Consider the following 13,868-nt stretch of genomic DNA (forward strand, 5'->3'; position numbering starts at 1 on the left):
GGCCACAGAAACCGCACTGGCCTTGCTCATCACCGACCTGCTTGTGACAAAACCCGAACAAAAACAACCCCAGCCAGTCCCGAGTGCGAGCAGGAATTCAGAGTAAAGTTTCCGAAAGACACAACGGAGATTCAGCTACGCAAATCCCTTCAAAGTTAACAAGGGGAAACAGCAAAATCATCCAAAATTACTTTGAAAAGACACAGAATGTGAACCCCCTGCAAACCACCAAGAACCACCACAAGATGGGATGAAGTACTTTGTTAGTAACCCGAATGTACCAATTCTGCTTCTGTCCAAGAACCGAAGAATGAGCGAGCGCCTCTCACGAAACACAAGTTGGGAGGCTCTTTGTCTAACCCAGAAGAAAACCTGAAGCACCGCGGGGACAGGTGTTTGCACCTCTGCGTACCTCGCACCTTCCCGTGAAAGGAACGTTTACTGCTCATAAACAAAGCCCCGTACCGCATTGTGTGCCCCTGAAAGCTGCCCGGGAGGCGTCCTCCCGTCCCGGGCTCCCGGGAAGCACCTTGGCAGGGTGGGATCACACCCTCTGAACTACGCTATTTCCAGCGGGATCATAACTTCCCCGTTTTTGGCAGGGGTTAAAGAGGCGTGGCTGTGTGGTTTAGGACCCTTGTTTGCAACTAGTACACACCTATTAGTACACACGTCACTTAGAAATCCACAGCCGAGTTTGTTTTGTTGGGTTTTTTATCCTGACCCGTTATCCCACAGTGAGCTCACTTTTCATTTAAAAACCCATTACATTCTTGATGTCACTTAAGTCCAGGTTTGTTTTTGGAACTGTCCATTATATCAGCCAGCGAAGAAGAGCCTCTACAACGGCTGGGGTTTATTCAGTGCTACTGAAGAGCGCAGATGCTGCCCAGAGATCAGCAGTTTAAAACTCTCGTGTCAGAATCGGCCTGTGGCTTTCTCAACAGCCCTCAGTGAACTTTGCAGCTCCCAGCCACGGGGGAGGATAGCAGTGCCTCACGTTATAGCGACTATAAAATAAACTGCACTGTTCCCACGCAGCCACCCCAGCAGTGCGCGTACAAGCTGTGCGTCTAACAAGGCACCACGAGCAGGTTCAGGGATGGACACGGAACAGAAAATAGAGAACTGTGATCCCATTGTGTCCGCACAGCACAGCGGCATGCAGCGTTTAGACCTGCAGAAGCGTTTTATACTCTTTAGACATGCACCGGCGGGACGCAGTAGATTCTCTGCGAGTCCATGAAGAGCTCTGTGAATGAGAGCTGAGGAGCCGCCTCCACAATCCCATGTAATGCCACCTAAAAGCTTTGCCTCGCATGACTTATTACAGGCTGGAGCAGATTAGAGGCATCGATCGCTGCCTGGAGAAGGTTCTGGCTGCGAGGAGGGAAGGCAGAGGAGACAGACAGCCTGGCCATCGATCGGCTGCGGCAGGAACCGCGCGGGATGAAGGGCAGAGCTGCCAGCGCCCGCCCGCGCAGCCCCGGCCCATCCACGGCCTCCCTTGGATCTGGGCACCCCTCGCCAAGGGCGGCGAGCGGGACCTGCTGCTGCCCCCCACGGACACTGGCCGCTGACAGGCGCTCCTGTGAGCCAGGGCCGGCCGCTCGGCAGAAAACCGTCAGGGGCCATGTCACATAGATTGTCACAGCTCCTGTGACACATGCTTTAGAATTTCATAGCAATTTCTATCAGCATCGATATAGCCAGAGGGCACCTCTTCTTGGGATGAAATAAAGGGGACAAACTGTGAACCCTCTCTGAAAGGAGTAACAGGCTTTCCATCTCATTTCCCCGGTGCGATCAAACACTGCCTCGTACCCACAGCAGAGTTCCAAACCCCAGCGCCACAAAACACGCACTGAAAGGGACAACAAAATGTGTCTGACACCACACGAGCCTCCGAGAACATCTGACAGCCATTCACACAATTAAGTCCAACACAGTAAATACCTTTCTTTCCCAGATAAAGCAGGTAAGCAGATCAGGGACTCTCTATTAGGTTAATCAGAAATTGGCTTAAGCCAAGAAAGGGATTTAATTCAGAACTTGAAGCTGATGTTCTCTGCTTAATCTTCTTGGTTCCAGATATTAACACATCTAGGATATATGAGTATGTCAATATCTGGATGAGACGTAACGAATTAAAGCTCTGGGTATCTTTTGGTGTTGTGTGTTTAGACGGGAGTTTTGGCTGTACCCCGCCGAGCTGCCGGCTGGCACGGGTCAGCAGGCACACCACTGCCATGCCAGTGGAGAAAGCAGTTGCTCACGTACCAAACTACTTCTCCAGCGTACGGGCTGTGTTTTCCTCTGGCCCACAGAAAGGAGTGCAAACTGTGAGCTGGGAAATGGTGACATCCTGTGCTCAGATATTACGTCAAGAGTTCTCACCCCCACCGTGCTCGTTTGTGCTTGTTCCAATGCACAGACACCTCCAGCGCCCGACCTCACAGCAAAGCGGAGCGCAGGAGCCAACAGGCAGAATGAGATCAAACCCCTCTGCTACCCATAAGAACAAACCAACTTATCCTAAAAGCGAGGTTTTGTACAGAGATGATTTTATAACCAGTGTGTTAATAAACCCCAACAAGAACTGGCCCCCTATTTACTCATTCACAAGAAGACATGTGTAGTAGCTCGAATTGCTAGGAAAAGAATTTAAAGACTACCAGAAATCACTGAAGAATGCAGGGAAGAAGCCCACTGGTGCTGGCACACGGGACACGCTCCACCTGCCCCAAGGCAGCTCACAAAGAGCTGCTCAAAGCTGAGGCAACGTTTCAGACGTGTTGGGATCTTTCCTACTCTTCTCTAAATTCAGTTAGCATCCCAGTCAGGAAGGACTGGGATTATGAGAGTTATTTGCAATGGTGGAGGAAAAAAAAAAACCAAACCCAAAGCGGTAAGATACTAGAAATAACAGTGGAACAATTTTCAAATTAAACCAATTCAGTCCAAGGAGAAAAGAAATGGCTCCATTTGGAAAGATAACCTGGGCAGTGAGAATTGCATTTCCCTGGGCATTCTAAGAGGAGCTTTTTGCTCAGACATCACTATCCCCAAATCCCAAAGTCATTTTGGAGACCAGGATTGAATTACGGGCCAACCAAAGTGCCTGTAACACCTGCCAAACTAGTTACATTTTCATGTCTGAAGGCTGACTAGCACCTGAGCTTAGAAACCGTCAGCTTAGACAGCAGCTGCCAATCAGACCTGTAAATACTTCAATCCAAAGCCTGGTTCCTCCAGTATTTATCTTCACAGACAAGAGCAGGTCCCAGAGAGGAGCTCTGCTGCAGCTTAGTGCCATGGCACTCCAGATCACACAAGTGTTCAAAAAATCCTCCCCAGCACACAGCTTGTTTTGCACAAGCTGGAAGAGCTTTCAGAGATGCAGCTTTACAGCCCTGCTCCCACCAGTTTTTGAAATATTCAGCATTACTGGAACCAGAACAGACCCTTGCTTAGTTATGGCATGTAATTATTTGTTTGCAAGAGAGGTTGTTCCCTCCTTTCCCCAGCAAATACAAAGGAGGCTCGGATGCACTCAAAAGCCTGCATAAATATATTCCTCTCAATTCAAAAACTGTAGCAAGCTTAATATTATTTCCTGTCCTTGTAAAATTTAAGTCACCTTACTAGTCATGGTTTTTGTAAGTCCCGGTCATATTTAAAGTCAGTTACTGCCTGAAAAAGCAGCCTGGAGAGGCTGCTGGAGCACATTGCCTCGTGCCCAGCAGTTACTCAAGGATGGCAAGAGTCCCAGTTAGCAGGGGCTGCAGCCGTCAGCCTCGGTGTTCCAGGGCACCAAGGAGGAATAAAATGTGAATTTGGAACATAAACTGATGCGCAATCATCCCTGCCCACGGAAGCGCTGCGGCAGCGGCAGCTCTGTTCCATAGACAACTGAGCTGTGCTTGCACCACCCTGGGCCAGCTCCTGCACGCTGCCATCATGTGCCCTTTGGTGGACACAAAGAACCTGTGGCCAGAACAGCTCTAAACTGAAGTGTAAATATAGTTAATTGCTTTTTAATGAATCTCGTGCCCTAGTGAATTCCTTAAAACCAAAAGCGTTACATAAATGTAAGAGAAAAGAGATCTTAAAAAGTCTGACGTGGTCTGCCATAGTTACTTTCTTCATTTTCAAAGAGATTTCCAACAGAAAGCTGTATTTGGGCACGGCAGTGGAATTTGTGTCATCATGACCAAGCGGCTGTGGGCAGCGAGATGCTCCCGCGGCTCTGCGGTCCCGGTCCCCATGGAAACCGGACTCGGATATTGTCCTCCGCTCGCTGGAGCACCAAGTCGGGAGCCTTTTGTGCCTGATGAGATTTCTTCCACAACCTTCCAGCAACAGACCCTACAGCTTCCTCCTGACTCTTTCCTAATTGAGATGCAAATTAATCTCTGTGGCTGATTACACTTCCCTTACAGCCCCTGACAAGTGCAGCTGTAGCCGGAGTTTACAGACTTTCCAACAAGTGACTTCAGCTGTCACTGCTGGCAAGGCGCTGCCCCGGCTCCCCAGCACACGACCCCGGCCCTCCGCTGCACCACGCAGGGCAGCGACGAGGATGGGGCTCTCTGCGGGTACTTCACGCCCAACCACTGCTCCAGCCCGAGCACCACGGACGCAGCACCCCATCACCACGGAACCACTGACACCAGTTTGATCCGTTTCTAACCACACCACAGCCAAAAGGTCTTTAGCTGCTGACCCTTAGCAGGGATGTTTCCTTGCAACATGACCCACGTGCCAAAGAGAAGCTGGAGACTGATCCTCCTCAGCTCTGCCTCGCTGCAGCCTGCAGCCCTCATCCCAACTACAGTTAAGATTAGTGTGTGCCAAACATCAGCCCTTACTCTGCCAGGATCATTGCTTTCTATTTCTCCCTCCCACTCACGTTTTTTGAGTTATTTCCATCTCCAGTCTGACAAAGGCACCTTCATTTACTGTTTGCACTGCTTCCCTCCTGTCCTCCTCGCAGCAGCTGGCACAGCAAACACGGGACCTGAGCCACTCAACCCTTTGGGAGCTGTGCTGGACAGGTCCAAGCGTGACCTTCACTCATCTACATACTCACGTTCCAACTGCCAGCTTTAGTGTATCTCAGAGCCTTCGCTGCCTACAGACAGAATGAGTTATGGATAGCTTTCTCTCCTGCTCCAGTATCACCCTGATGGGATCTGCCCACCACATCCCCTTTGTCCCATTTCAGCAGCTTCTCAGTCCACTTCCATGTATCAGACAGACAAGTGGCAGTTGATTCACTACGGACAGCACTGGTGCAAAAGCAGACGCAAAAAAAGGCGGAAAAGAATGTGGGGACAGATGCTGCCTCAGACCCGCGTGGAGCAGCGCCCTGTGCTGTGGGGTCTGTGCTGCTCTGTCACCCCAGGGACACGCAGGGACCCTCAGGGACACTCCCTTGGAAAGCAGAAGCACGGCCAGCTGGTGAGTGCTGCTCACTCACAAAATGCTCAACGCCAAAAAACGGGAGGACTGCGGGTGGGAGCAAGGGGCTGGGATAGCCTTGGTCTTGTAACTGCTGCTACTTATGTCCACCTTACTGCACTGTTACTTTAGTATTAAACACTGAGAAACAGACAGATTAAGCTAAATTCTGCACAGCACAGTTTCAGGGATTTGTTCGATTTCTCTCAAGAAACAGAAGAAAACACGACGAGTCTTGACTCGCCCGTCAGGCATTGCCACAGTCTGCACAACCACCACCAACTGCGTTTGCCTTACCGTGACTAAACAATTCATTATTAACACAAATCTACTTTTAATTTCTGATTGCTACTTCTGCAAAGTGTCCTGGATAAAACTTAGCCTTTAAAAACCCCCAGCTTTGGGGATACTCCATGTTTTAAAAATGTGCATCTCAAACTAATTCCTCGGCGTTCTTCCAAAGATCAAAACGTTCCACAAACTCTCTTTCAAAGTCATGTGATTAGAAAAATACTCAAACCAAAAGCTCCCCAGAGAAAGCAAAGTGCAGTGAGCGCTTGTCCTGAGGTAAGCGACGTGATTAGCAAAACAAGCTATACGACACATGAAGGCACTATGGGAAGATCCCAGAATGGGTGCAAACCAGTGCTGGCACTGTGGGTCTGTGCAGCACCCGAGAACCACAGTGTATGTCACAACTCCTGTCCCAGAGAAGCACATCCTCCAGCCACCTTCCAGCCACTGGTGGAAAACAGGCTCTGAAAATGCCCAAACACAGGCGTGGCTGGAATGAAACTGGAATTTGGGACCTGAAACATCCATACCCGAGGACGAATCCCATCTGTCTTATTAATGTAATGAGTCCAAGTAAAGTTAATTGGATAGGATAAGAGCATGGCTGAGCTCTGGCTATCAGCCCGACATACACAGGCCACAGCTTCCATCCGTGTCAAAGCAAACCGGGAGCTACCACTACTCACAGTCCAAAGCTAATTCAGTGCTAAGCTCAGGCCCACCAGCAGCAAGACAGAAGCTGCTGGTGACAGACTCCTGTGACGTTACCATTTCAGTTTTGAAACACTGGATGGCAGCCAGGTGTGAGCCGCTGAAAGCCTCGAGCGGGACGCGAAGAAAGCCGTGACCTTTGCCGATAAAATCAGGAAACAGGAAGGATTTTCATCCCAGCCTACCTCTCTGCAGGACGACGTGCTCCAGGTGAGAACCCTAGCAAGGGGAGCTTTGCCCCATGGAGAAAGGATACAAGCTCTGGTAGAGTGGGATGAGGGACTTGACAGCTCTGCTGGCGTTGATGCACGTGGCACAGATCAGGCTCGGCAGCAGCTTCGCAGTCACGATGGCGCCGTCAAAGAGGGGACCGAAAAACGGCACCTGGGCAGCCCAAAACAGAAAAGCAGGCTTCAGAACCACCGCAGGAGACTGGCACAGCACTGCGCCGTAAGGCGGTGCGACCACGCCGCTCCCCGCGCTGGAACTTGCAGCGTGACATTCACCCCCCAAGCTGGCGAGCGCTTAAATCCCCCACGACCGCCCTCGGCGCACTACACAGACACACACCTGCCTCAGAACGTTCTGCTGGGGAAGCACGAGCTTGGTACGCACAGGAACTGAGTCCATCTACGGATTTGCAATCGACGTGCCTTTGGCAGCGGATATTAAGGGCTTCCTTTCCATCTGGGCTCCCAACAGGGGACCCTGATTCACTGGCTGACTCCAACACACTGGCAAAGATGTATTTACTTCAGATAATCCTCTACAAACTCCTTCCATGGACTTCATAGAAGGGAGTAAAAACTTGAGCTGGCCCAAAATAAGGAGGTGTGTGGAAGGCAGAGGAGATCACAGAGCAGGGATTCTCTCAGGGGCACAACACGGGGTCGGGACAGGCACAAATGGGCCCAGCCCAGCAGGTCAAGGTGCCCAAATGCTGCTGCTTCAGGGCCACCTCCAGAGGAAGCCCTGTGCGATGTCCTCTGGTGACCTAAGGCTCTGCAGATGAAGGCCACGCTACGTACAAGAGATGCTTTCTAAAAGTAAACTGTGTCCAGAACTGCAGACATGAAACGGACCTGAGCCTGTCAAACCCAGGAAATTTTGGTGTTTAGCTACGTAACTTTTAGTACCTACGGGTCCTCAAACTCATTTCCCTCTCACAGACTCAAAATGAAAAAACCAACTAAACCCAACTAAAGCCCTAGACAGAAGCCAGCAGCAATTATCAATGTTTAAGCTATGGATTTTTTCCATCTGTACAGAGGCTTATCACATAAATAAATACCCTCTATTATTCTTCTCCAACTGCTTGTGGGTGACTGTGACAGTCATTCAATAAATGGACAAAGGGAATAATATAAATCCCCTGCATCTAGGGAATTCCTCTAATTAGAAGTGGCAATGAATTACAGAAGAAATTTGGGTTTAATGTAACATCTGCAAATGACAGCTGTCTCTGCACACACTTATTCTGTCATTCCTTTACTTAAAATAATTACCCACCCCCCAAAAAAGTGTAAAATGTTTCCATAGCGGTTTTGCCTTCTTTTAGATTTTTTTTTTTTTATTCACTGCTGGCATTACTATCCAGGCAGTTGGAAGGAAAAGGGACAGAGGAAAGCCCGTGCCACCAAAACGATAATGCTACAGAGCGTCGAGTCTTTCCTCTTTGGGCAGCAATGTTGTTAGGTGAAATTCTTATCCCGTGCCCTGCCTAGAAGCACTGACAGTGGGAGAGGAGAATGTAGAAGCACGAAATAAGGAGGTTCAGTACATACCAGCATTAAAATGATACCACCACACAAATACCAGAAATGTAAAGTCAGATTAGCAGATGCTGCTGGGGCAGGGAAATTCCCTGCCGGGCTTTTTGGACAAGTAGGTTTTGCTTACAGGACTTGCTGTCACTGCTTCAAACCCACCTGGAGCTGGGGAGTGAGGCAGACTTTCTCGTGCTGCACTAGGGAATTCGCAGACGTAACCCACGGACAAGGTGTGTGTATCCCACCCAGGGAGAGCAGCAGTGGAGCCGAGGGCTCCGGACACGCCGCGATCCGAGCGCTGCACAGCCGGACCAGGCGCACACAAAGCTCGGAATTATTCATTCCCGAGCAGATCCAGCAGCCTCACCGAGGGTCATTAAAGTCAATGGAGCTGCATCTCGTCAGCTTCCATCTGCACAGGGGCTCGGCCCTAACGAGGGTCGGGGGCGGGGGGAGGCCAGGGGAACGCGCAGGGCGCGCTCCCCGCTCGGCTCCGCTCCGAACCCGGCACCGCGCACCCAGCCCAGGAAAACAGGGCTCTGATGGCCACAACAAACAAACAGTCTGCTTTGACAGGAATCGATTTTACAAAACAGAGGGAAAGATCCCCTTCTGTGAGTGCTCCAAATGTCACCGCAAGTTATCCACGAAGCAAAAATTAATATTCAGCCCACTGCAAACACCTGCTTTGTTCCAATTTTTCCAACAGAAAAATCATTATTTCTGTTGCCCGCAGTAAAAGTAGGCAAGGTTAAATAAACCTTCCGAGCACAAAGACTTCCTCTCGACAGCAAGCAGCACTAGTTAAAAGAGTGGGGAATGGGTAAATTATTGTACCAAATGGCTGAGAATTAATCTCTGATGACGAGCTGCAATCTAACGAGGCATCTGTGTCCCAGGGAACCCGCAGCATGTCCCTGGCGGTATGTGCAGTGCGGAGCCTGCCTGGCATGCTTTGTCCCCTCTCACAGGCAGCTTTTCCTCTCATTGTTCCCAATATCCTCGTGCATCTGTGACGCGTGGAATGCATTCACACTAACAGACTTACTATTGTCTTCCCTCCGAAGCTTTGTCGGGCAAAGACTGCAGCACGGTTCCTGATAATTATATTGCTTAATTAATCAAGACAAAAAAAATTTGCAAATCATTGCCCGGTTGCCAAGCAGGGAGATCAAAAATGAAAACAATACAAGCTGAAGCAACATAACAAAAGTAACAGCTATCTGATCAGAAATTCTTCTATAATGAAGCTATTAATGCTAAAGCGGTTAATGTTAACATTGCTCCAGGTGTCTCTACTTGGCTGCAAACAAAAAGGCTAACATTATGGATATAAAAGGCCAAATGTTGCCATGGATTCTGTAACCTGATAGAGAGGACAGCCTTTTCATTCGATTAGGGAATGCAATTTAAATACCAGGGACTGAAGCCAAACAACAGACATTTCTCTCTGCAAGCCTCTTTCATTCACCCTGGGGTCAGTAGCTGGTGAACAAAAGGTCAGCCACACTTGCCCTGGAAATGTCTGGATTAATTTTATTACATTGTAATGGTTTGTACTTTAAATGTAGGGATAACACTAAATTTCCAGTTAGCTCTTATCCTGGCTGCCCGTCGGGTGGCTTTGACCAATATGTAAGGTGACACAGCTTTTCGCCATCGCTCCAGAGATGTCTCGAGCCTGTTCCTAACGCTCGGCTCTCTAAGTTCCCTGATGGAACGCTAAAAGCTAAAATGCTCAAAAAGTAAACTGCAGAGCTCAACACGAAGTATAAAAAAGCCCCAACAACCCGCTACTAGAAAATTTTCAAGTTTGAAATGTCTACTGACAAACCCCTGGTTGTCAACATCTAACAGCTCCGTCGTTTGCAACTCAAAAAACACTGTCTGCAGCTGGTGACAAGGGATATGATGGAGGCATCTAGAACAGCCGGTTACTCCTCTGGACAAATACTGTCCCTCGTATAAGGCAAAAGGCGTTTATCACACTGATTACCTTCACAAAGTATATTTAATGCATATTTTTGCATCCATGATGTACCAGACAAGCACTTGCAGAGGTGGCTTTTTTTTACACCCGTGCACAGATGTACCTACACACACATCTCTGACGTTTTGCAAAAAAAAAGGCATTTTTTTCCAAAAGCTGTCTCAACTGCGAGCCTCCCATACTTTGTTTGGTGACAGGATGTCCAACGCCCACACCATCCCACCCAGGCAGGAGGCAGCGACAGCCCCGCAGACGCGCGAGGCTCTGCACGGTACCGCGTGGGCAGCACTGACCCAGCACCACACGAGGAGCTCGCCTCGGGAGCAGTTCGCTCTCGCTGCCTCGGAAGAAATTCACAATGGTGCTAAATACTGTTCTTCACCCAGTAACTTCCGCGGGCTGGGAACTCTGAAATGCTTCTCTCAGTGCTAAGTGTGGCTATAAAATGAATGAGCAGTCACTGCCAGCACCATTAGTAACTCCAGTTTTAAAGTAAGCTCATTGCTCAGCTCATCTTTCACCCGAATCGCACAGACTGGTTTTGTACTCGCTGGGGAAAAAGCAACCCCCAGACTCTAAGCCACCGAGCCTTACTTGAGCAACGCAACTGCTGCTGACTTGCACAACACAGCAGAGCCAGTAGAGCACCCAGAACGTACCTCGGGTTTCTTCATGATCTCAATGAAGAACATGTGATTCTTCATGGGGTAGATGACGATGAGGACGTCCCCGAAGTCAGTGGGGATGATGCCCCTGCGGTAGTTGCGGGTGTGCTCGGACCACACGATGTGAACCTCATCATTTCCCAAGTGACGGAGCTGCAACGGCAAATTGGCTCTTTATTAATCCGAGCGATAACCACGCTTCAGGAGGGGTCACGGCTCACAAATTGAATTACAATGCTCGATAGCAGGAATATTTCATTACGGAAAAAGTTAAAATATTGTTTTTCTCCAGTTGCTCATGAAAGCATCAGCTCAATAATTTGCTTCATTTAGAACTCATTGTTGTCTGATGGCTTAATTAAGTCATTATCAAACTAGCCATTAGCATGATATGTAAATGTACATTACCTACAGTGATTTAAGATGGAAAACCGAATTACTAGAACAAAGCATTAACCAACAGAGCATTGTATTCCAGCTAAAATAAGGCAGCTGTCACAGAAATATGAAATGCCTTGACTCAGAACGTCAAGAAACTGCCTGTCATGAACCACTATAACTGAATTTATTATCCACAAGCATCTCCTCGCTGACTGTGTCTGGAGGGGGCTCCTGCTTGAAACGTCAGCAAAATATCTGGGCAATGCGAAGTAGAGAAGAATGGGGAATACCGTGGGAGTTACACCTTTTCATTTGGAGCAGAGTTGCATGAAATACAGATAAAATTTAAACATGACATCCGCAGAAAGCATCCGAGAGCCTCTCTGTGTGTGTGTGCGTGTGTGTGTTTGCTCTGCTGCTGGAGGTGATCTAACAGATGGCAAAAACTATTTGGCAATCACGTACAAGCCTCGCACAATGGTTTCAACTGTAAGCTTTAAAGTTAAAATGTAATCCACACGCAGAATGCCAGCTCCAAGCATAAAGAGAATTTAAGTCCCACTTAGAGCTTAAAAGACACCCCCCACCCTCCAATTTGGTGCTACCCCTGGAACAATGTGCACAATAGACCGAACAAAGAAGCCAAAACGAAGCTCTGCTACTTCACTCTGTGTGGGGGGAGAGAAAAAAGGGAAGAGAAGGTGGTGGTTTTCACTGGTAAATAACAACTAACACCAGCATGCTTTGGATCAGCCCGCACTGCGCTGATGAAACTTCCCTGTTCAGAACCAGGCAGTGCCTTTAGAAGGAAAACCTTTCACTCCTACGTATTGGTGCCAAACTGGACCCCCTCAGTCACGAGAGAAATGTGGCAAAACCACACTGTGAAAAATCAAAGAAAAAGCTACAACTGTGACCTTGGCTTACAGTTCATATTCCAGCAGAACCAAGTAAAGCTCCGTTCACAGAAGGACTGAGATCCTCAGCTTATTTTAAATGAGACAGAAGATAATAATTGCGTTTTATTTACACCCATGAGTAGAAGGTAATTTTAGCTCTGTTTGAAGAAAACATGAACCATTTTTGTCTTGAAAAAACACGGGAACATTAACAATACTATTATTAGAGCTTCTTACGCGTACAAAACAAGTAGAAGTTGCTGTTCTGGTGGTCACCTCAATAGCTGTGCAGAATCCCAGTAAAAACAAAGGAACACACAAGAAAACATGTGTTGGTAATGCCACAGGCTGACGTCTACCAGAGGAAGCAGGAATTTACACACAGGGCAAAATCCTGATCTCACTCTCCATGACCAGGTGCAGCCAGGTCACCTCCAAACTGATTAGAAGCAAGATGTCAAGTTTAGTCTTACAAACCCCTAAAATCCATCTGGTGAGCAGACTTTGTGCACAGCAGGTCCCAGATGCTGAGGGTGCCTGGCCAGGCTGCCCCGCTCCAAGGACGGGCCCAGCTCAGCCCAGCTGAGCTCAGTGAAGCCCCGGCCAGGGATTTGCGAGGGCCCACGTTTGGAGGCTGAGCCCAAGCCAGCTCTGGCGCTGGCTTCCCAGCACAGAGAGCCCACAAAGGCGGCACCCAGCAACCTGTGCTGTAGGAAGCCCAACAAGTAAACGTGGACACGGAATTCCGTAAGGCAGTGCCGCTGCCTGGTTGCAGAGGGCAATTCACAAACCCAGCTCAGCTCTTCTGAAGAAAAGGCTCTGTACTGCCATGCCTCCTATGGCTTTTGAGGTGAGAAGCAGCACATACTGCCGAAAAAAGTCATCCAAGCATGTCCAAATACTGCTTGAGGGACCCTTTTTAAAATCCCAAGGAACTGTTCTGATAATAATCAAACACTTTGTACTGATACTGCAGTCTTGAGAACAAAATTCAGTGAAGAAGGGAACTTAGCTGAACCAACACTTGCTGTGCTCATGAATCCCTAACTCTGCCACGATCCCCACTGGCGTGTGCCAGTGACTTGTTCTAGAGCTCGAGTTACTGCCCTTGTTTCCAAGTCACACATCCTTAAGCACCACAGCTACAAGGTATAATGCTACAAAGAAAAAACTGGCATTAATCAAAAATACTTGTTATTGAGAGATAACTTCATTGATAAAAAGCCGTTATCATAATCTCATCAGTGACAATAAGCCAGCTGCTATTTCCCTGTGTTGTTTATTCAAAACAGCAGCTGTGGGGCAGACTCAGTGCCCTGAAGGACTTCAGCAAGTTGTGCTGAAATGTTCAAAGCCCCACGGCTGACGCATGCTGAGCCAGAGCTCCAGGCTGCTCTCTCCACCAAATTCAGGGGTGGAGGGGGGGGAACAAGGAAAAAAGCTACACCAAAAAAAAATCCCAAAGCAGCCACGAAATCAGATCGGTATCAGAAGCAAAGCCCAACAAGAGGCTGGAACGATGGCTCTGCGAACGCGGCGGGGAACGGCAGCCCTGGCAATGGCAGCGTGTGCTCGGCGGGCGCACAGGAACGAGCCCAGCTCGGCTAACGGGGGCCCGGCCCGGCTAACGGGGGCCCCAGCTCGGCTAACGGGGGCCCGGCTCGGCTAACGGGGCCCCTGGCCCGGCTAACGGGGG

The 13,868-nt window shown here is 49.0% G+C and overlaps 1 protein-coding gene across 1 annotated transcript in view; it reads right to left on the bottom strand.

The window, feature by feature from the left end:
• The window catches only part of RALGAPA2 (Ral GTPase activating protein catalytic alpha subunit 2), a 93,231-nt gene that overhangs the window by 29,871 nt on the left and 49,492 nt on the right, over positions 1-13,868 (bottom strand). Inside the window, exons 36-37 of the mRNA XM_017730418.1 lie at positions 10,887-11,045; positions 6,725-6,852 (exon numbers count right to left, since the gene is read on the bottom strand). Of these exons, the coding sequence (XP_017585907.1) occupies positions 6,725-6,852; positions 10,887-11,045 (287 nt within the window). The remainder of the gene's footprint in view (positions 1-6,724; positions 6,853-10,886; positions 11,046-13,868) is intronic.

Source organism: Corvus brachyrhynchos, unplaced genomic scaffold (genome assembly GCF_000691975.1).
Source record: "Corvus brachyrhynchos isolate BGI_N302 unplaced genomic scaffold, ASM69197v1 scaffold133, whole genome shotgun sequence".
NCBI classification, from domain to species: Eukaryota; Metazoa; Chordata; class Aves; order Passeriformes; family Corvidae; genus Corvus; species Corvus brachyrhynchos.